The sequence below is a fragment of the Lagenorhynchus albirostris genome, chromosome 2 (genome assembly GCF_949774975.1).
Source record: "Lagenorhynchus albirostris chromosome 2, mLagAlb1.1, whole genome shotgun sequence".
Classification (NCBI taxonomy): Eukaryota; Metazoa; Chordata; class Mammalia; order Artiodactyla; family Delphinidae; genus Lagenorhynchus; species Lagenorhynchus albirostris.
The window spans coordinates 22460349-22482765 of record NC_083096.1 but is presented as its reverse complement, the minus strand read 5'-3'; the positions used below and the strand labels follow the sequence as shown (position 1 = coordinate 22482765).

Below are 22417 nucleotides of genomic sequence, written 5' to 3'. Positions count from 1 at the left end.
TATTTTAGAACCGAGATTATATATGGACAACTAAAGCTGAAAGATGAGTAATAAAAATATCTTGAATTCTACTGGAATATCATGTTCTACATTATTTTTTCCCATTCTTGGGAAAACGAACAAAAATTACACTAATTGCCACAAAAGAAAACTCAATACTGTTACATATAAGTAGAAAGTATACAATCACATCCACTCCAAACTATCTTCTTGTCCTCACCCATCCTTAAGTAACTCCTGAATTTTCAGGGTAGAACCCTTTTTTGGGTGATGGAGGAGACTGTGCCTACAATCCTTAGCAATGATTTCCTCACTGCTGAGCAGCATTAGTCATGCATCCTCCTCATGCCCATAAATGGAGGACAAGCCTACACTGATGCTCTCAGATGAATTTCAACAAGGCCTGTTCTGAGAGAACCCTCAGAGCCAGACTGACAACACTCCTGCAGCAAACCCATCTTCAACAGAAGCATGTTTTGTTTCATCGTACGCACACTGCTAATAGAGGCGTAGAAAAACTTGGGATCGCTGTGCACACCTAGGGCTTGGAGCAGGCCTCCCATTGTGGTGTTAAGCTGGGGTGTTGCTCTGTGAGCCTAAGTTGAGGTCCACATACTCAGTGTTAAGAGGTGACTATTTTCTTTTTTTAGTTAATTAATTAATTAATTTTTGGCTGTGTTGGGTCTTCGTTGCTGCACGTGGGCTTTCTCTAGTTGTGGCGAGCGGGGCCCCACTCTTGGTTGCGGTGCTCGGGCTTCTCAGTGCATTGGCTTCTCCTGTTGCAGAGCACTGGCTCTAGGCCATGCAGGCTTCAGTAGTTGTGGCTCGCAGGCTCTAGATCACAGGCTCAGTAGTTGTGGCGCACGGGCTTAGTTGCTCTGTGGCATGTGGGATCTTCCTGGATCAGGGCTTGAACCCGTGTCCCCTGAACTGGCAGGTGGATTCTTAATCACTGTGCCACCAGGGAAGTCCCTAGACTGTATTTCTTTTGATGAAGAGTTTCCTCTTCGATTAGAGCATTCATTCATTCATTCATTCATTCGTTTATCCATTCATTTACTTCCAAACATCCGGGTGCCTACCTGAGGGCCTGGTATTGGGCTTCAGGCTGGGTAGCCCTTGTGAGAGAAAAATACAAGTGATTTTCACCATTCAGCCAAGCCAACACAAACTCGGCTAATTTTAGACCAGGGTTTATGAGAAGAGAATCTGCTTTAATTCTTACTGTCTAACCCACTTACTTATGCCATAGGCAGGCAGTATGGTGTGGTGGAAGGAGCAATGGACCCATAATTATAAATCCTGGGTTTAAGTTCCAGTTCCACCAAAAAGAGACTGTGTGACTGTGGGCAATTTACTTAACCTCTCTGGGCCTCACTTTCCTTTTTTGAAAAATGAGTGGGTTGGACTTAAGATTCCTTCCATCTCTAAAATTCTTTTATTCTATATGGTAACACATTCCACAAAGTTTCCTTTGTGACCAGAATTAGTTGGTGATTTCTTAGCTCAAGTTTCCCTTTGCCCTCTTATTGTTAAACCAAATATGAACAAGAAGCAATAACATTTTGTCACAGCCAACAAATTGCCCTTCCACTGAATGACCTTTGGAGGTCAGGCCACCCATTGCAATATCTAAATCCAAAGGCAATGGTATGACCAACTTGTGAGCTGGCGGGCTGCCATCCAAAAGGATGGAAATGGTTGTAGGCGGCCAAAATTCTTGGCTGGTACATTTTTAATAAACATAGACAATAAGAACAGCATTTTCCACTTGGATTGCTTAATTTGGTGCCCAGACCATCAGAACATTTGCTGTAAGGATAAAGATGATGTGATATATGAATTAACTTTCACAAATGAGAACTATGTTATGGAGTCATCTGTAAAGCATTTTTATCCTTGCCTCTTGTCTCTGGCAAGAGGAGATAGTTTGAGTCACTACAGCAACATCTCCACCCCTTTTGGCCCTTCGTAAGAGTTTTCCCTGAAACATAAGCTCTGCTGGATTTACTGTATTGCTATGAATGAACTAAGGCAAATTGGTGTGAATTCTTTGTGGTCAAATATGTCTTAATACTTTTCCAAGATGGTTCGATAAGTCTTATTATAACTTTTCCAAGAAAAAAGCCTCCACAGCAAATGTTCTTTGGCTAATTTGGAGAATATTTGAGGTGCATGCGTTTTAATTACATAAATGACAGTGAGTATTTATGATAAGGCAATGAACCTCATAGTTAGTAGCTATGGTTTTTAATTGTGCCTATTGCACAAACTCATCCAGTTCTTGTGTTCTCTATTTCCCTGTCTCTACTTGTAATATGGCAACAAGGACATTGGACTGGCAAGGCTGTTTTCTCTCCAGTGCTTGGAGATCCTTGAATAAAATGCTCTTCTGTGATGGTAAGCTGTAATTAGGCATGTGGGTGGAAATTAGTGTTCAAGTACACCATGTTTAAGCAGAGGCACTGTACCTTTTGACTACTTGAGGCCACTCTGGTCCTGTGCCATAGGTCCAGGTCATTGAGTATATAAGGCTGTTGGTTTGAGGCTGCAGGTTCCAAAAAGAAAATAACTTGGTATTGAGTCTGAAATGGGGAAGCTTTTTATAGTTAAAACTGGGCCACACAGTTCTATTATAGACAAGTCAGACATTCACCAAGTATGACTATAACTTGTTCACTTTTCTTTTGGAAGTGTAAATGATCTCAACTATCAAAACTATAATTTGAATTGTGCCTCCATCTTAAAATAAAACACCAAAACTTTTGAATAGATTCCTGGAGTCATGGCAGGTCTTCCATTTTGGATTAGATCCATCCTAGTCATCTTAAAAAATACACACTCTTCGTCGGGACTACAAGAGGCCTGTAATTTGTCCAGTTTAAGTTTTCATTTGATTTTTGGATTTGCTTTTCGATACCTAAAAACTCCCACAACTATAAATTCTGGCTTCTTGGATGGACTCCGCCCCCCATGCCATTGACTTTAAATGTTTTCTTCGCCAGCATTTTACGTTTACCTTTTCAAGGTGATTTCAAGACCAAACGAATGACGAAAAATTTTAAACTATCATTATTTGACATCACTCCCCGGCCCCCCGCCCCTCTCTCTTCCCCTCCCGCGGCCGGAATTCCCTTTTTGCTAATGACGATAGAAAGCGGTTTCACGGGCTTCGTTTCTCTTCCATTCCCGCTGTTGCACACGATGCAGCGCGCGTCTCCCGGCGACTGCGTTTCCCCGCGAGTTGGCTGCGTTCTTTCGGGGATGAAGTCATCCCTATACTTGGTGTGTGCATATCAGCTCGTTAAATCGGTACAGCACACTGGGATTCCTCGGGAAGAAAAGGAGCGAAGCGAACAATGATGACCATATTTTACATTTATACACCACTCCCTCCCCCCACCCCAGAGGAATCGCGGGGAGCGGCGCGCGGCTGGGGCGGGCCGTGGGGCTGGCCGGGTTGCCCATCGACTGGCAGGTCCCGTTCCTGAGATAGCAACAGGACGTGCTGAAGACAAGCCCCGCACGAGGGCACCCGGACGGGCAGATCCGGAGTCCCCCGGCCCGGCGCCCAGTCACGCATCCCGGTTGCCGCCCCCTGGCTTCGCAAGCCGGTGGCCGCAGGTCCCGCGCCGGGAGGTCCCGGCGCCCCAGTCTCCACACTCCGGCGCGGGGGAGGCCCGGGAGCTCCCCCAATCTCAGGGGAGCGGTAGGCGACCGGGGGGGGGGACGACGGCCAAGGACAACCCCGGGGGAGGAACCCTAGCCGGCTGCGGACGGGGGGTGAGCAGCCCCGATCCCAGGGTGCTGGGGAGGCGGGGTGGGAAAGCAACAAAGAGCCTTTGCTAACCCGTAGTCGCCGAGCCCGCTCCCGCCCCTCCCCGCTCTCCGCAGTCCCGCGGGGGGTCCGGCCGGCGGCAGGGGAACGCCCGGCCCCCCGCCTCCCCTCCCCCCTCACCGCCCCCTCGCCCCCGGGGGAAGGGGAGGAGGAGGGCGGCGCCTGCGTGTTCCTCCGCCGCGCGCCCCGCCTCCTCCCGGGCTTCTCGAGGCGATCCCGACTCTCCTCCCGCGGCTGCCGCAGCTGCTGGTTGCACACGGCCTCGGCGGCGGGCGCGGAGAGCGCGGGCCTGTGGAGCTGCAGCCGGGCGCGCGGCCCCGGCGGGCACCCCTCCGAGGGCGGCCGAGGAATCTCCCGGGGGAGGAGGAGGAGGAGGAGGAGGTGGGGGGCTGTGGCGGCCGCGGGACCCGCTCGGCGCCTCGGCCTCTCCGCCCCCTCCCCAGCTTTTCTTTCGCCCTCTTCTCTCCCACTCCGGGCCGGCGCCTCGGCTTTGTGCGAGGAGATGGTGTAGCCCCGCGGCCGCCCGTAGGAGAAGCTGGACACTTGTCTCCCGGCGCCGAGCTGCGTTCCCGCCCCTGGAGGAGAGACCCCCCTCGGCTCGGCGCCTCCCGCGTCTCCCGGCTGCTGGGGAAGCCTCAGCGCGGCCGACACCATGAGGTGAGGGGCGCGCGGGGCGGGGGCCGGCGGGCCATTGTGCCACGGGAGCCGCGACCCCGCTCTCCCCGGACCCCGCCTTCCCTCTCCCGGCCCGGCGCGTCTCCCTGGTCTCTGGTCTCTTTCTCCCCCCTCCCCCTTTGTCCCTTCTCATTTCTCTTTCTTTCTTGTAATCCTCCCCAACCCTCTTATGGGGGGGGGGTCCTCTTTTCGACGTTGTCCCGTTTTTCCTCAAATGCTCCTCTTTCGCCCAGGATTTCCCTTCCTAAATTTAATTTGCTCCTGGCTCCCTCCCCCCACCAGCCTTGCAAGCCAAACCTGGGAGATGGGGAGGGGTTCGAGAATCGAAGCGTGCATGTTGCTGGGAAACAGGTATTTTTCCGTCTGTATGTAAAAATTTCGTGCACTTTTATAACAAAACTCTAGTGTTTAATTAAAAAAGGGAGAAAAGTTTGAAAGATGTGAAATTTCTGTGGGGAATAAAGTGCTCTGGTAGCGATAGGTGAAAGCTCTGAAAGGTGAAATTTCACGATGGTGGGGGAAGGGAAAGAATTTATTAGGTTTATATTTGGGGGGACACAGTGAAAGACTGGGATAAGTAAGTTGTTTGGGGTGTGTAAACGGGGGCGGGAGAGGGATTTGTTTGGAAAACCGTTTTCTGTCCTTCCTCTGTAGCAGCCTGTGTTGCATTGCAGCAGCTGCTTTTTCCTTTTCCTCTGTAATCAATAAAACAGAAGCTAAATTATTTTTTCAGCCCCAAAGAATTGAAGGTACGGCCGTAAAATATTTTTTTAATTGATACGATGAAACATATGGTGTGATATTTTTCGTTTTTGTTTCTCCAATTGTGTAAGAGAATAAACCGTGATGTGGTGTGTCATTCATTGGAGATTTTTTTCAGTCTTTCCTAAGCTTGTTTTGTGTCCCTAACCTTCTCTTTTCGGATTGGTGCAAGACTTCGTGAGAAATGGGACTTGGTAGACTGAAGGCTGATCCATTCTGCGTTATCATCCTTTCGGCCTTCCTTTTAGGTTAAACAGTTGTGGATAAAGTAAATTACTCCATTTCTGTTTTCTGGAAGAGATAGTCTTACAGTTCATTTGGATTTGAATCTCCTTTGTGTTAAAAGATTAATGGCTAACCGTTGCCAAGACCTTTATAATGTAATACAATGAGATTTGAATGATATAATCTACACATTCCTGCGTTTTGGCAAGAAAATGTCATGTCATTGGAATTCTTTCTCAATTTAAGTAATTTTCATTTTAAACTTTTTTTTTTCTGTCAAGGTTGAACACTACCACATTGTTTATATGTATATATTTTTTGTGGTATAAGCTGTGTTGAGTTTTCACTTCAGCTTACTGTGAATTTGAATTATGTTTTTCTTGAATTCCAACTTAGAGACCTTTATTTGAAGGCTTTAAAATTTGTTTTTAATGCTGTGTTTCTAAGCGACCCTTTTCCTTAGTGATTTCACATGCAAGTTATTTTCAGATATAATGGATCAGTTCAAAATGTAATTATGGCATACAAACCAAACAACATAATCTTCATAAAATGTGGCTTGAAAAATGCGAGTCATGCATTTGAGCGTGTTTTTTTTTATCAAGTTACTGATGTCCTTGAAGACTCAGGAACTATAATAAAACATCTGTAATGTTAACATCTTGTAATACAGCATATTGTTGATCTCTGCTTTAAAGATTTAATGCTTATAGGAGTCTTGCAGACAAGAATTTATCAAATTTTTCCAAACTTTGGGTAAAATTTTCTCAACATTGAGAAACGTAAAACAATGAAAGTGGGATATTTTAAAATAAAATGATCATAAAGTTGTCATACTCAGAGGTTGTGAACCAAAAAAAAAAAGTTAAAAGTATTCAGTGAAGTTTGATCACTATCATGTATAGTTGTGAGTCTGTCAACAGTAAATTGTCTTCACTTAAAAGTTCCTTTTCTTATAAAAAGTAACTTGTAATTTTTAAGCTGTTTTCCTGCTCTATTCCTTATTAAATGTAGAGAGGGATGAATCACACTGATTCTTTCCAGTAGCATATATATAGAACATGGTACACAGGTCAGAAAAGTTTGTTCAGGTAGTCTACAGTAATTCTTTGTAGACTAATTGTGAATAATTTAAGAGCAGAAAAGAGGATCAGCTTTTCACTTTGGAAGGCATTGGATTATTTGGTAGGTGGTTTGTATAACTCATATATACACATTTCCTGAGATACCTGTAAAAGCAGGATGGTGTGGTATGAAAGTAAAAGGTTCTTGTGCTGGCTGCAAAAAGCTCTGGGATATTTTGGTGCTTAAGAAACGGCTCTTCAGGTTATATTCATATTTGACTTAGTCCAAATGATGCTTTCAAGTATGGTAGGACATAAATGTTATGCTATTAAGTCGAGTCTCTCTTATTTATATTAAGGAGTAGTTCTGATGTTTTAAAGGCCATCCGGAAATAGGAGTGCATGAGTAGGAATTTCCATTTAAGTTGGTCAGGATTCTGAAGAGAGGATATGCTAAATATGTTGGCGGTTTAGGCATTTGTGATAAGATCTTTCAAATGACTGTAATTTCAGGAATAGCACGCTCATTGTGGTATAATGTAATAATTCCTATACAGAAGGAAACAGAATAATACTTTACATTCGTGAAACAATCTTAACGGCATTCTGTACTTGTAAAAAGCTGTATATAGAATTACTTGTTAATGTTTTGCTTACAGATAAGAATTTAGAAATGAGAAAGTGTATTTCTTACATAAGACAGTGAAAGGGTTGAGACCCAAAAAACTGGTACTTTTGTTAGTGTAACATCCAACTGTTGGGTTCTGTTCTTATTGTTCATTTATGTAATGTTTCAAAAGTATAAGATTTATGATTGAGGTAGGTGTATATATGTAATATTAATATAGTGTATGCCTTTTAAATGATTACATTTTTACTTAGTTGGTTAGTTACTCAAGATCTTATTTTGATAGAAAGAAGAGCTTGTCTGATCTAAAATAGTTGCATGTAGCCTAGTGGCTAAGAAGAGCTCAGAAGATTTTGGATTGACATTCTTAGGTCCATATTAAATAGTCCAGGCTTCCACTCACTGTTCTGTGACTTTCTCATGGAAAAAGGTGTTGTGGAGTTGTGAGGATTCATCCAAGCCACTTATTAGCTGGCTGACCTTGAGCTGATCACATTATTTCACTGATCTGTATTTTAAAATATGTAAAAATAGGGATAATTCTTTACTGGGTATTAAGGATCAAATGATAATGGAAAAGAGTGTGTATTGTGTACTTGTAAGCATTATACAATTATATTACTTCTTTTGTTTTAGGGCTTAGTTCTGTTTTAGACTAGTTATATAAATCTTTTGGGTAGTTAGCTTCACCTCATCCAGTCCAAGTGTGGCAAGAAGGGTTTGTTTTTTTTTTAATTTTATTTATTTATTTATTTTTGGCTGCGTTGGTCTGTTACCACGCGGGCTTTCTCTAGCTGCGGTGCGGTGCGTGTGCTTCTCATTGCAGTGGCTTCTCTTGCTGTGGAGCATGGGCTCTAGGCGCGCAAGCTCAGTAGTTGGGGCCCGCCGGCTCTAGAATGCAGACTCAGTAGTCGAGGTGCGCGGGCTTAGTTGCTTCGCGGTATGTGGGATCTTCACGGACCAGGGCTTGAACCTGTGTCCCCTGCGTTGGCAGGCGGATTCTTAACCACTGCGCCACCAAGGAAGTCCCACAAGCAGGTTATGTTTTGCTTATCTACTCCCAGTTGGTAGTGGCTGCCATGTTGATAAGGACATAGCTCCATTTCTGGGTTTGGTGAGAAAGTGCCATGATTAGTAATGTTTAATTGGGATGAGGGTCCCAGAGAGTGGCAATAGAGTGTTTCCTGGAATGCTCATTAGTTAACCATCTGTGATCTAATCCACCCTTCTTATTTTATAGGTGAAGAAACCGATCTTTAAGTTTCCTTCCTGTGTGTATATTTAGTCTTTGAAGTAGTTATTGTGATTTTGTTACCGTCATTTAAATGTAATATACATTTTAGAGTGTGGCACAGTCAGAGCTCAGAAGATCCAGGGCTTATATGCTGACTTGTTAATGGAGAAAACAGATAAAAATGGAGATAATTCTATTATTTCAGGGATTGCTGTGTCAGATGTCAAGTGAGATACCCATGAAAGGATACAAATAGTAGTCTCTATGCCCACATCTTCCTTTATGCTTGTAGCTTTTGGATGTGTGACTTTCTCACAGACGTTAATTTTAGGGGCAGGAGCCAAATTTGCATTTTTTGGAATGTTAGTGCATTGTATTTAGGCATTGTTTTGCCTTGTAGGTATTAAGTGAACACATCTTGAATAAGAATGTGGATTAATGAAGAAAATTTACCCGTTTTTACAGTAGTCAAGGTTTTGGATACCTTTTTAGCCCAGTTGGAATAAGCAAAATAACTGGCAGGCCCATTTGGCTGGTATAGAAGAAATTACATACTGGACTGACAGTTTTGGTTACTTATCCTACACACAGCTTAAATCTGGGGTGACTGTATAACTTGTAAAACACCCAGTCTTTATCATAAGCATAAGAAGGATTTGGAAAAATGTGATTTCAATTTTTATGCAGTTGTTGGGGAGGAAAAGGATACTTAAACTCTTCCTGTGCCCCTCTCCCCCTTCTTTGAAACTGACAGATGGAACTGAGTGGAAGTAAAAGTTAAAAGGGAGAATCTGAGCTGAGGCTGTACCTCAGTGAATGATTCCCCTAGTAAGGGCTTATGAAGTTTTCTGGAATAGAAATCAGGAAGGGATTCCTTGACAAGGGATTCCTCTGACAGGGGATTCCTTGTCAGACCTTCTGGGAAGTAGTCCTTAATTTATTTACCTCCCAGCTCTCCCTTTGTGTTACTATGTACTTTGCATGTTTTTTGGCCATTGCATTTATTACATTGTTTTATAATGATCTGGATCTATCTGTCCCTCTTCACTGTAAGCTCCTTGAGGGTAGGACAGCGTTTTTATATTCACGGTACCAGCCAAATATTAGGCAAATAGTGGGTGCTTATGTAAATGCTTAACTTTGGGGTGTCCTTTTCCAGAATCTATGTACTAACAATAACCACCACCATTTTTGGAGCACCTGTAGTGTTCTAGAAGGTATACTGGGTATTATAGGATGTAAAATAGTATTTGGCATATAGTAAATGTTAATAAAGTTATTTAATTGAAACAAAGAAACAAAAACAAGCATCCTGACCACAGTAATAGTGTTCAGAAACAAATAGAGTATGTTTCTCACTCGAACAAAAAGCTCAGAAGTAGCCAAAAAGAGTCAAATTCAGGTTTGTCTTAACTCCAAAGCCCTTTTGGAAGATACCGGCTTTCCTTGACTTTCTCATTAAATTCTCCATTAACAGAATGGCCATCATTCTGTTTTTTAGTCTCTTTGATCATGGGACTTGCAGATATGTTTGAGCAGCAAGCTTATGCATGTCTATTGGTTTAGCTTATTTCTACTCTACTTAATGACTGCTTTGTTTTGATTCTTCCTAGCGCTTAAAATACCAATAATTGGATAGTTTGTGATATTTATGAAGGAAGATGTATTAGCTTAGGGTGCCGTAACAAAATCCCACAGAAATGTATTTTTTCAAAGTTCTGGAGGCTGGAAATCTTGAGATCAGGGTGCCATTATGACCAGGTTCTGGTAAGGCGCTCTCTCCCTCTCTCTGTCTGTCTCTCTCTCTCTGTCTGTCTCTCTCTCTCTCTCTGACTCTCTCTCTCTCTCTCTCTCTCTCTCTCTCTCTCTCTCTCTCTCTCTCTCTCGAGAGAGAGAGAGAGAGAGAGAGAGAGAGAGAGAGAGAGAGAGAGAGAGAGTCAGAGAGAGAGAGAGAGACAGAGAGAGAGAGATGATCCTATTGGATTTGGGCCCCACCCTGACGAACTCATTTAACCTTAATTACCTTCTAAAAGCCCTGTCTCCGAATATTGTCACACTGGGGATTAGGGCTTCAAAATATGGATTTTTTGGGGGGGAAATAATTCAGCCCACAGTAACAGATACCCAGATTTTTTTTGTCAGTGGATATAACTTTGATGGAAGAAACTAATCTGTATAATGCTTAGATGATTTATAGATTGATTTTATTAAGTAACTCTACATGAAGAAATCATTTACTAACAGGGAATGATTCACACAAGAGACCTCTTATATTTTCTAGAAACTTCTGTACGCTGGAAGCTTCTGTTTTATAATGATTCTAATAAACTTAGTTAACATGTACTTTTACAAAGAATCCTTTTGGTGTAAAGCAGTCAGTGTGCATATATTTCAGTGCAGAGGTTGCATGGAAGAGGGTAAAGAGGACAGGCTTTGAAGTCAACCTGAGTTCAAATTCTATTTTGACGTTTATGAACTAAGTGATTTTTGAGTAGGTTACAAACAGTTTTTGAGATATGAATTCCTTCTGTAAAATGGAGATGCTTTTTGCATTACAGAGTTGTTAGGAAAATTAAGTCAGAAATTATATAAAACCCTGGCATAGCATTTGGCATGTAAAATGGGCTTGAGAAGAGTAAATCCCCTACTTCTATGAAAGTCTGACATCTCTTAAGTTTATGTTAAGAATGTGAAAAACGATGTTAAACGGTGCAGCTGCTTTAGAATCAGTGTGGTAGTTCCTCAAAATGCTAAACAGAGTTACTAGATGACCCAGCAATTCCACTCGTTGGTATACATCCAAGAGAAATAAAAACATATATTCGTGCAAACTGTACACAAATGTTCATGGCAGCATTACTCATAATTAAGTCAAAAGGAACATGGATGGAAACGTGATAAGTAAACGAAGTCAGACATAAAAAGCCACTTAGTTTATGATTCCATTGATACGATATGTCCATAATGGGCATATCTATAGAGACAGGAAGTAGATTAGTAGTTGCTACGGTCTTGGGATAGTGAAGGAGGAGTGGGAAGTGAGTGTGTGCAAAAGGGTTCCCTGACCCCATTCTACTCTGTGTGTGTGAGTGTCAGGGGCGGGGGGAGGTTGGGGGCTTCCCGAAACCAACAGGCAATTCCCAGATGCCATCAGGGTGTCTGAGAATTCATCTCAGCTCTGACACTGTCTGCCTGGAGATAGAGTGAGATTCCAGGGGTAAAGGGCTCAGTCCCACAAGACCCACCCTCCACTTCAGAGGTGAGTTGCAAGTACAGGTTGTCACCTGTACTTCTGACGGACTGGCTGTGAATCAGAGGGTCCCCACAGCTCCCTCCTCAGGTGTGGTTAATTGGCTAGAACGGCTCACAGAACTCAGGAAAACTTGTTTACTCACTAGATTACTGATTTATTCTGAAAAGATTATATTAAAGAGTAGGAGCCAGATGAAGAGCTGCTACACAGGGTGAGTTCCTGAACAGGGAGCTTCTGTCCTCGTGGAGCTTGGGGCCGGCACAGTGGCACGTGGAAATGTTCTGGTTCCCCAGTGTGGAAGTTTTCAAAAAAGAGAGCCTAAAAGGCTGTTCTTTTGTTTTTTGTGGAGGCTTCTTTACATGGTCGTGATTGACTGAATCATTGGCCAGTGGTGATTGATTCAACTTCCAGCCCCTCTCCTCATTCCTGGGGACGGGGTGGGGTAGGGGCTGGGACTGAAAGTTCCAACTCTCTAATCACTGGGTTGGTTCTCCTGGCACTAGCTCCCATCCTTAGGTGCTTCTGAAAGTTACCTCATTCACATAACCAAAAGACACCTTTATCATTCTCTACATGTAGGAAATTCCAAGGGTTTTGGGAGCTGTGAACCTGGAACTGTGGAGGAAGACCAAATATATATATATATGAATAACCAAACATATATCTTACAAATCACAGTGTGTATGGGGTTTCTTTCTGGGGTGTTGGGAAATGTTCTAGAATTAAACAATGATGATAGTTGCACAACCTTGTAAATATATTAAAAATCACTGAATTTTATACTTTAAAATGGTGAATTTTATGGTATGTGAATTATGTCTCAACCTCCACTCCCCATCCTTGGATTATTATTTTCACTTATGCACTAGAGTAAATAATACTGGAAGATGGTCTTGTTTGCTTTACATTGTTTCTGACATTTTTGTTACTTTGGACTAATATTTTAAATTGACATCTTCATGTTTTCTAAAGAAGAGATATTGAAGATAGAACCATTGGGCTTTTCTCTTTAGGGAACCGGGCAGGTAGGAGTGCTGAAGTGGAAACATTAATTAGTGGTGGCTTTGAGAGGCCTGAACAAATTTTGGAGTCATATCTTTGTGCTCAGGTAGCAGCCATTCTCTGGTAGCCCTGTAATAAGCAAGGATGACTAAGGTCACTGATTATATCAGTGAAGCAAATCCATCAGAATCTTCAGAAAACTGTTCAAACCAGTTAGTGTTTTGTTTTTTTTTTTTTGCGGTGGGGGGGTCTGTTTACAATAATCTCAAATACCAAAGAAAGTTTTTGTCTTTGGGAAATGAAGCAACCTTGATGACATTTTTTTGCCCTTCTAGAACATCTGGTTTTGGCAACCAGTACATCTGATGATAATGAAGTCAAAATGACTAACTGTGCTTCAGAGGTCCTCAATCTCCTATCCTTTTCGGTATCTGTTATTGTATGTGTCAACTTGGTAGGGAAGAAGATTCATAAAGAACCTCAGAACATAAAGTGCAATAAAATGAATAGCTCTTTAGGTCAGATCTCAAGGGAGTCCAAATTGCTTGTCTAACAGTACAGTGAAGGGATCTTTCCGTGCAGGTTTTGTAATGATAAAATTGGTTATATTTGAGTGTCTGCTTTGCTCTGAGATGTCCCTTCCTCTCTTCTCCCAAATTCTCATCTCACATTCGACTAGTATCACAAGCAAATTGTTCATTTTTTAACAATTTAAGATTTACGAATCACTAAGTTTTCATTTCAGTTATTTTGATCTCTTTTTAGTCTCTTTAATCTTTTATTTGCAGTATTTTAAGAAAATGAACCAATTTACTATTATCCAAATAAATGTCTGGTCAGTGTTGTTTTTTTTTTTATAAAATTACTTTTTTTCTTTCACTATAAAGCAGTACAGGTTTTGCATAGATTTTAGAAGGTATGGAAAGTATAAAGATTTTAATAACTTAAGTCCAAAGCATCTAGAATTTTGATATTTTGATGTATAGCTTCCTAGACTTTCTGTAATGCACATAGGCAGCCATAAATGTGCTTGTGTGTATGAGTATGTTTTAAATAAAAGTGAGATCATACTATTTAGAAGTGAAATTATGTATTTTGTAACTGGCCCCTTTCCACATCTTGTCACTGAATAGAAATCTAAATAATTTTAAGTGACTGCACGGTGTTCTCACTATGCTTGGAGTGACCTTAATCTCTTAAGGATAGACTTAGATTTTTTTTCGTTATTTTTGTTATTGTAAAAAACACTGCCATGAACATCTTTGGGTATATATCTTTGTACACTGTGTATCATATTTTATATCTGCACAGATACTTATATTTTAGCATACATTCCTGGAATTAAAATTGAGGAGTAGTATTTATTTTTCCCCTTTCTTTTACTTTTTTCTGTCAGCAGGTCCCATCACGTCGCCCTCCCTTTGCTTCTCTCCGTCTCACTGACACTGCTCAAGTCCAGGCCACTGTTAACGCTCACTGGAACAATTAGTATCTCCTCACTTGCGTTCTTGTCCCCCATTCTCTATACATCAGTTAAAATGATCTTAAAGTGGAAATGTGATATTGTTCTTCGCTTGCTAAAGCCTTCAATGCCATCTTAGTGCTCTTAGGATAAAACCCAAATTAATAATAAAAGCAAAATTATTAGTAGGTCCTGTCTGATCTGACTATATTCTAGTTCCCAGCATAGGCCTCTGAGTATGCAATAAGTATTTGAGTGAATAATAAATGAAATTACCAGACCAGAGGGAATTTTATCAGTTTTTGACACACATTACCAAATTAACAACATGGATGAGAGTGCCAGTGTCACCACATTGTGACCAACTCAAGCCATTATCAGCCTTTTTAATCTTTGCCAATCTGATAGGCAAAAGGTGTTATCTCATTGTTTTAATTTGTGTTTCTTTGATACTAGAGTTGGACATTTCTTCATGTGTTTACTGGACATCTCTGTTTTTGTGTGAATTGTCTCTATCCTTTGCCTATTTTCCCAATGGGATGTTTAGTTGTTTCTGTAATGATTTATTCCATCTTTAATAAGTAACCCTTAAAAAAAAATAAGTAACCCTTTATGGTGTAGATATATTGATATTATACCAGTTATCTAATGTGGTATTACAAATCGCCTCAAAACCTAGTAAAACGTGTGTGAGTTGGCTGGGCAGTTCTGCTGGTCTCACCTGGATTCACTCATCTTTTCATTCCCTGACTGGGTTCATGTGGTGTGTCTGTTTGTCTCTCACTTAGTAATAGCAGCCTTCCATTAGATCATGCCCCAGTGTGCAAGCTTTTATCAAACTTCTGCCTGCATCCTGTTCCCTTAGTCTTCTTGGCCAAAGCCAGTTACATGGACAAGCTCAGAGTCAGGGTGGGAGGAGACGACACAAGGGTGAATCAAGAGGTGTGACTTTTGGATGCTGTGATGTAAAATCAACCAGATGTATCTTATAAAGAAATTTATCACTTGTCTTTTAATTTTGTTTTGGTAAAGAAGCATTAAAATTTCATGTCAGATCTGTTAGTTTTACCTTTATAGTTTCTGCCTTTGGTGTCATGCCTTTCCCGACTTAAAATTATATTAGTATTTACCTACATTTTTTTCTATTACTTTTTGGTTTATGGTTTCATTTATGTTTAAATTTAAGCCATCTGAAATTTGTTTTGGTGTAAGATGGGAGGTTAGTATTTGACAAAATATCAAATATTTAGTCCTTTGTCAGCATGATTTGTTGAATAATCTGTCTTTTCCCATTGATTTGAAATGCCACACTCATTGTATACTGAATTCCCGTAAATACTTGGTTCTGTTTTTGGACTCATTAGTTATTTGTATAATTCTGTGTTACTACCTCACTGTCTTAATTACTTTGAGTCTGTAGTATATTTTAATTTCTAGGAAGGAAAGTTACTGTTCATTTTCTTGTTTTTCAAAACTTTATTTGCTATTCTACTTAATACATTCTTTTAGGTTAGTTTTGGAATCATTTCATCAATTACAACGAAAATGAAATAAAAAAGAAAAATTGTACCCCGAAACCTGTTGGGAGTTTTGATTAGAATTGTGTAAAATTAATGGATTAATAGGGGTAGGGGAGAGAATTGACCCCTTTATAATACTGAGTTTTTCATTCTTTTTTCTCCTCCATATATTCAGATTTTTTATTTCATCTTTAGTAAAGTGCATCAACACTTTAGTTTCTAGTTTAGTAGGTTTGATATGGTACCTTTAAAAAGTTCTTACATATTTAGAAATTAAACTTACAGCTTATTTTTACTCTAAGTATATCTGTTCTCATTTTTGTCTTAATTTTATTTAAAATGTATACTTGTATTTAAACATAAAGCCTGTGATTTAAAAAAAGTTTTTCGTTCTCCAGTAACTCAATTCCAATGTTGGCATTTATATTCCTCAGTTTTCTTAGATTTTGAAATGTAATAGCTAATGGTTACTGAGTACTTACTGCCTGAAATATCAATACTTCCCATATTAACCATTTAATATTCCTCTTATAACTTATAAGGTAGGAACAGTTGTTATTCCCCTTTTATAGATGAGAAAACTGAGTCGCAGAGGGTTAAGTAACTTGCCCAGGGTCACTCGCTGGTAAACAGCAAACTGGGATTCCATCCCAGGCAGTCTGATTCCAGAGCCCATGCTTTTAACCAGTATGCTCGGGTCTCTCATTCAAACATGAACTGAGGTCTGTGTTTGAATTTTCTAAGTGTTAATGTGTGAGTGAATAATTTACTTTTTCTTTGTGATTTCGTCATATAAGGGTTCTTTATTTTCTGAAAATAATTGGTACAAGAACAAGGCCATGTAGAATGAATTGACCTAGAATAGGAGTAACATTTCAGAGATAGCAGGGGTGGGGAGAAAAGACTTTACTTGGGCTTAATCTTGAAAAATGAAACAAAATTATGGAAACATTCATGTTATAGTTGCTACGATGTGTTAAATTCTTAAAATGGAAGAAGAATGAATCAAGTGTTGGTTGCTTGTTTCGCATAATTTTTCTTTAAAAATTGCGAGATCGCATGAAACTATATACTTCGTGTAATGATGGACTTTTCTAGTATGATCCTAAAGAAATCCATTTTTGCCAAAATATTCAAAGCCTTCATTATCAAAGCCCACTTATATTTTCATATTATTTTCTTTTGCCCTCCTATGATCTCATCTTCATTAGCTTTCTCCCATTATCTGCTCATGGTATCTGTTCAAATGCTTTCAGGGGCAAGTAGCAGACTTAAAGTACTTAAACGTTAAGAACATTTACTGTCTCGTATAATTGGAAGTCCCGAGAAAGAGTGGGCTCCAGGCCCACTACACTCAGTGGCTCATGGATGTCTCTGAGAATCCAGGTACATTTTGCCATCTTGGGTATCCATTTCATCTTCACACAGGTAGCAAGCAGGCCATGGGATTTCTAGGCTTCACATTCAGAACTAGCAATTCTTACAGGAAGGAGGACCATCTCTTCTTTTGTTGCTTTTTTCCCCTCTTAAGGTATAATTTACATACACCTAAATGTATTAATCATAAGTATATCTATAGGTGGATGGATATTTACTACATACACACATCTGTGTAGCTACCAACCAGGTCAGGATACAGAACATATCGAGTACTTTTCATCCCATTAAGTGCCCTTACGTTCCTTCCCAGTCAGTGTCCCTCTCCAATTTTCATTTCTGCCAGTGGCTTTGCCAGTAGTTGGAAACAGTTCTCATCATTTTTAGTGACTTTGTAAAGCCCTGCATCTTTTGGAAGGCTTGCACTTCTGCTTTGTACATGATACTCATTGTGTTGCTTTGTCATTGAAATACCTGCCATCTTTGAGAGACTGACAGGGCAAAGGTGAGGTGGACTGACAGAGGCTCCTGTTACCATAGGAGGGATGTTTGACAGGGATGAATTTTATAAGTTGTTAGTTCATTAGTTTTTCTGGTGTGTGTGTGTTAGGATGACTTTGCTTCCCTGGGCGACCTGGCAAGTTGTGGGAGTCTGGCAATGAATCATATTAAGATCCCTGAACCTGTTCTGGCCTGTGTTACATTTTTACATATGTGTTGCTGGATTTTCTAATTTGTTGCATTGGTGTATTACCCCATCCAGTCTGTGATCTATGCAGCAGTCAGGTCTTTCTGAAATTCAGATTTTATCAGCTCAGTCTTATCTCTCAAACACTTCAGTGGCTTCCCATTGCTCTTAGAATTAATACCAAACTCTTCATTATCATGGCCTACGTCCCACATGGTTCCTCTTGCTCTGTGATTCCAAAGTTAGTAAAATGGCCCAGTAAGATGAATCCTCAAAAACCAGTTACAGGGAATTCCCTGGCAGTCCAGTGGTTGGGACTCTGCACTTTCACTGCTGTGGGCCTGGGTTTGATCCCTGGTCGGGAAACTAGGATCCAGCAGGCAGCGCAGCGCGGCCAAAAAAAAAAAAGGAAAAGAGTTAAAAAACCCAGTTATAAAAAAGTCAAGATGTGCATGGACATACCCATTCCCTTATGCTTACAGTTTAGTGAGGGAGGAGGCCTTAATCAGTTTGGTACATGGTATTGTGAGGGTAGAGACTTTCATATATTTTTGTTTGACTCCTTTTTAAATAGTGTCATGTGCAAATAATAGTTTAAAATTTTGTCTAGTATGTATGCCTTTTAATTACAGCAGGTTGCCAGTGTTATTTTATATTGCTTTAGTATTTTGTTATACCCATTTATTCTTTTTTTCAAAGCATCTACTTTAAGGGAAATTCCTCCATCATCTTTTTATATTCCTCTGGATATGGAAGTTTTTCAAGGTGGTTTCATTTTGGGAGGAGATAGGTCTAATAGAATCGTCATTGGCTTCAAAGCTTTTCTGGTCTTTACTGACTGTGAGACCTTGGCTGTGCCCAATCTCAATTTCTGTTTCTGCCAAACGGAATTAATAATCCATTGCCTTGTTTTGTGGTTTGCCATAATGTATTTAGAGGATTTAGTGTATTCTAGCTATTGTTTTCTTTGTGTTGCACCATAACTTTTTTAAAAAAATGAAGTTCAAGCTCCTGAATGTTCTTTTGCCTTTTTCTTTAACTTTTAATATGAAAGACTTCTTATTTTAGGCACTCTAAAAGCAAGGAGCTAGTTAAATTCTTAAAGAACCTATATTTTAAAATGTTTTAAACTTTGTTAAAATGAATCTTTAAAAAGCAGACCCCCGGGCTTCCCTGGTGGTGCAGTGGTTGAGAGTCCGCCTGCTGATGCAGGGGACACGGGTTCGTGCCCCGGTCCGGGAAGATCCCACATGCCCCGGAGCGGCTAAGCCTGTAAGCCATGGCCGCTGAGCCTGCGCGTCCAGAGCCTGTGCTCCGCAACGGGAGAGGCCACAACAGCGAGAGGCCCGCATACAGCAAAAAAAAAAAAAAAAAAAAAAAAAAAAAGCAGACCCCCTGAACTGTGGAACCATTATTTGTATCACTAGGAACCAGCCCCCTTTCTCCTGCAGTGGCCACCTCAAGTCTCTCACTACCTTCCTTTCATATGCTTGGTTCCTACTTTGTCAGCTATCCTTCCCAGACTTCCTCCTAAAAAACCTTCACCTGCACTCTGTAGCATACAGATGTCTCAACCTGGCATTCAGGGTCCTCTGCAAAACATTCCAGGAATGCCTGTCCATATACCCCACATGAATTCATTTCACAGTGGTCTGCTGCTTGTTCCCCAAAGGTTCTGGTGGAATTTTGGTCTCATTACTTCTGTTCTGTCTTCTGGAAAGCTGCCTTCTCTGTGCTCACTCAGACTCACTCTTGCTTCAGTTTCCTCTGCTAGTTTATGTCTTTAGTGATTACTCCAGGCTAAGTCTCTCTTATTGAACTCAGATCATCTGTTGACTGTTCAGCTCATTTGGTACTTCAGACCTAAAATTTTCCCTCAAAAAATCAAGCGTGAGCTCTCTTTACTCATGGCACATTTCCCCAAGCACTTTGTAGCATGCTGGGTACAATCAGGGACTTCCAGTAACTTCTAAAAAAGAAATATAAAAACTAAACTCATGATTATTGAGTATTTTAGGCCTTCTTATTTTAATTTTCTAGATAAATCATCTGATTTTCAAAGGTATTAGGTAGTAGTTCGCACAACTTAATATTAAACAGTATGTTTTTATACTCCTTTAATAAAGCTATGTAAAGGTATGGATAAGTGGTGGTAATGATATTTGGATTAAAAAATTTAATATTTACTTGAAAGCATAAGGACCAACACATCAAATATGTGTGTGTATGTATATATATGTGTATATATATATATATTTTCCTACCTGGAAATCTTACACAAATAAGAATTCTGTCATCCAGTCAGCAAGCCTGTTTCCCTTCAAAAGATTAACTGTTGTAGTTCTTTCTGAGTATGTAAAAAGTACTAAAATTAGAAATTAATTCAGTAAGGTTTTTATACAGATCATGGATACAGTGATGAACTAGGCAGTTTATTTTTTGTGACCTCCAGATCTACTCTTTCCCTTCCCCCATTTTCCTAAATGTTCCCATAATTTCTGTATCAATCAAGATTCTCTAGAGAAAAGAACTAATATTTATTCATTCATTCATTTAAAGAAACTGACTTACATGACTGTGGGGGCTGATTAATCTGAAATTTGTTATGCAGGCTGGCACACTGGAAACTCAGACAGGAGTTGATGTTGTACCTTGAATCTGAAATTTGTAGGGCAGGCCAGTAGGCTGGAAACTCAGAATTTTTATGTTACAGTCTTGAGGCAGAATTCCTTCCTTGCCTCTTCTAGCTTCTGGTGTGTGCTGGCAATCCTCGGCATTTCTTGACTTACAGATGCACTCTCATCTCTGCTTCCGTGGTCATAGGTCTGTCTTTTCCTTGTGTGTCTCTGTCTTCACATGACATTTTTCCTCTCTTAAGGAGACTAGTCATACTGGATTAAGGGCCCAGCCTACTCCAGTGTGATCGCATCGTAACTAATTACATCTGCCATGATCCTGTTTCTAAGTAAGATCACATTCTGAGGTACTGGGGTTAGTACTTCAGCACATCAACTCTAGCCTGAGTTTCCCATTTGGGTATGGACCATGACTTTGGTCTCATTCACCTCTCACTTTAATCAGTTGAGCTAACTGCCCCAGATGACAGATACAGAGGGAGACATGCATACATTAAATAGAAGTACATGCAAAATATCCACAGTAAAGCTACTAGAACTAATGAATGTATTCCGTAAAATTGCAGGGTACAAGATCAACGTGCAAAAATCAGTTGTTTCTATACACCAGCAATGAGCAATCTGAAAAGGAAATTAAGAAAGCAATTTCATTTACTGTAGTATCGAAAAGAATAAAATACCTAGGAGTAAATTTAACCAATGCGGTGAAAGACTTGTATACTGAAAATTACGAAATATTGCTGAAAGAAATTAATGAAGACCTCAGTAAATGAAAAGACCTTCTGTGTTCATGGATTGAAAGACTTAATATTGTTAAGGTGATAGTAGTACCCAAAGTGATCTACAGATTCTGTACAATCTCTGTCAAAATCCCAATGGCGTATTTTTGTAGAAATAGAAAAACCCATCCTAAAGTTCATATGGAATTTCAAGGGAACTGGATAGCCAAAACAGTCTTGAAAAAGAACAGAGTTGGAGGACTCATATTTCGTGATTTCAAAACTTATTACAAAGCTGTAGTAATCAAAACAGTGTGGTACCGGCATAAATTAGCCCTGTAGACGGATGGAACAGAATAGAGAGCCCAGAGGTGAACTCACATTTATGTTCAGTTGATTTTTTGACAGGGTTACAAAGACCATTCAATGGGGAAAGGATAACCTTTTCAACAAATGATGCTGAGAAATCTGGATATTCGTAGTTCTCTTGAAAGAGTTTAGTATTTTTTCCTATAATATGAATGCCTACATCGAAATCAGGGTTTCTCAACCTTGGCATTATTGATATTTGAGGCCAGATAATTCTGTGTTGTGGGTGCCATCTTGTGCATTGTAGGGTGTTTAGTAGTATCCCTGCCTCTACCCACCAGATGCCTGTCGCTCACCGCTAACTTCTCTTCCTAGTGAAATTTTGCATGGGGGAGAAATCACCCCAGTTGAGAATTACTACTCTAAATTCTAAAATGTCAGGAATTATTGTATAACTTTTAAACGTTTAAAAAATATGTTCAGTTTATTTATTTATTTATTGGCTGTGCCATGCAGCTTGTGAGATCTTAGTTCCCCGACCGGGGATTGAACCCACGCCCTGAGCAGTGAAAGTGTGGAGTCCTAACCGCTGGACCACCAGGGAATTCCCTTGAATGTTTTATGTTTATTTTTAAAATTTATTTATTTATTTATTTATTTTTGGCTGCGTTGGGTCTTTGTTGCTGCACGCAGGCTTTCTCTAGTTGCGGCGAGCGGGGGCTACTCTTTGTTGCAGTGTGTGGGCTTCTCATTGTGGTGGCTTCTCTTGTTGTGGGGCATGGGCTCTAGTTGCACGGCCTTCAGTAGTTGTGGCTTGTGGGCTCTAGAGCGCAGGCTCAGTAGTTGTGGCGCACAGGCTTGGTTGCTCCGCGGCATGTGGGACCTTCCTGGACCAGGGATGGAACCCGTGTCCCTGTCCCCTGCATTGGCAGATGGATTCTTAACTGCTGCGCCACCAGGGAAGTCCCTGTTTTATATTTAAATGAAAAAAGGTGACTTATGCTGTTTCTTACATTTATTATTAC

At 40.6% G+C, this 22417-nt stretch overlaps 1 protein-coding gene across 16 annotated transcripts in view; it reads left to right on the top strand.

The window, feature by feature from the left end:
- The first annotated feature begins 4030 nt into the window (after nt 1-4030).
- ENAH (ENAH actin regulator) overlaps nt 4031-22417 on the top strand; it is a 156845-nt gene continuing 138458 nt past the window's right edge. For 3 of the 16 annotated variants that reach the window (XM_060127820.1, XM_060127806.1, XM_060127783.1), the window contains exon 1: nt 4049-4495. In XM_060127820.1, coding sequence (XP_059983803.1) covers nt 4491-4495 — 5 coding nt within the window. In that variant the 5' untranslated portion in view covers nt 4049-4490. Of the gene's footprint in view, nt 4496-22417 lie in introns of all 16 variants that reach the window. The other 13 variants (XM_060127775.1, XM_060127742.1, XM_060127759.1 and 10 more) reach the window with 13 other exon arrangements.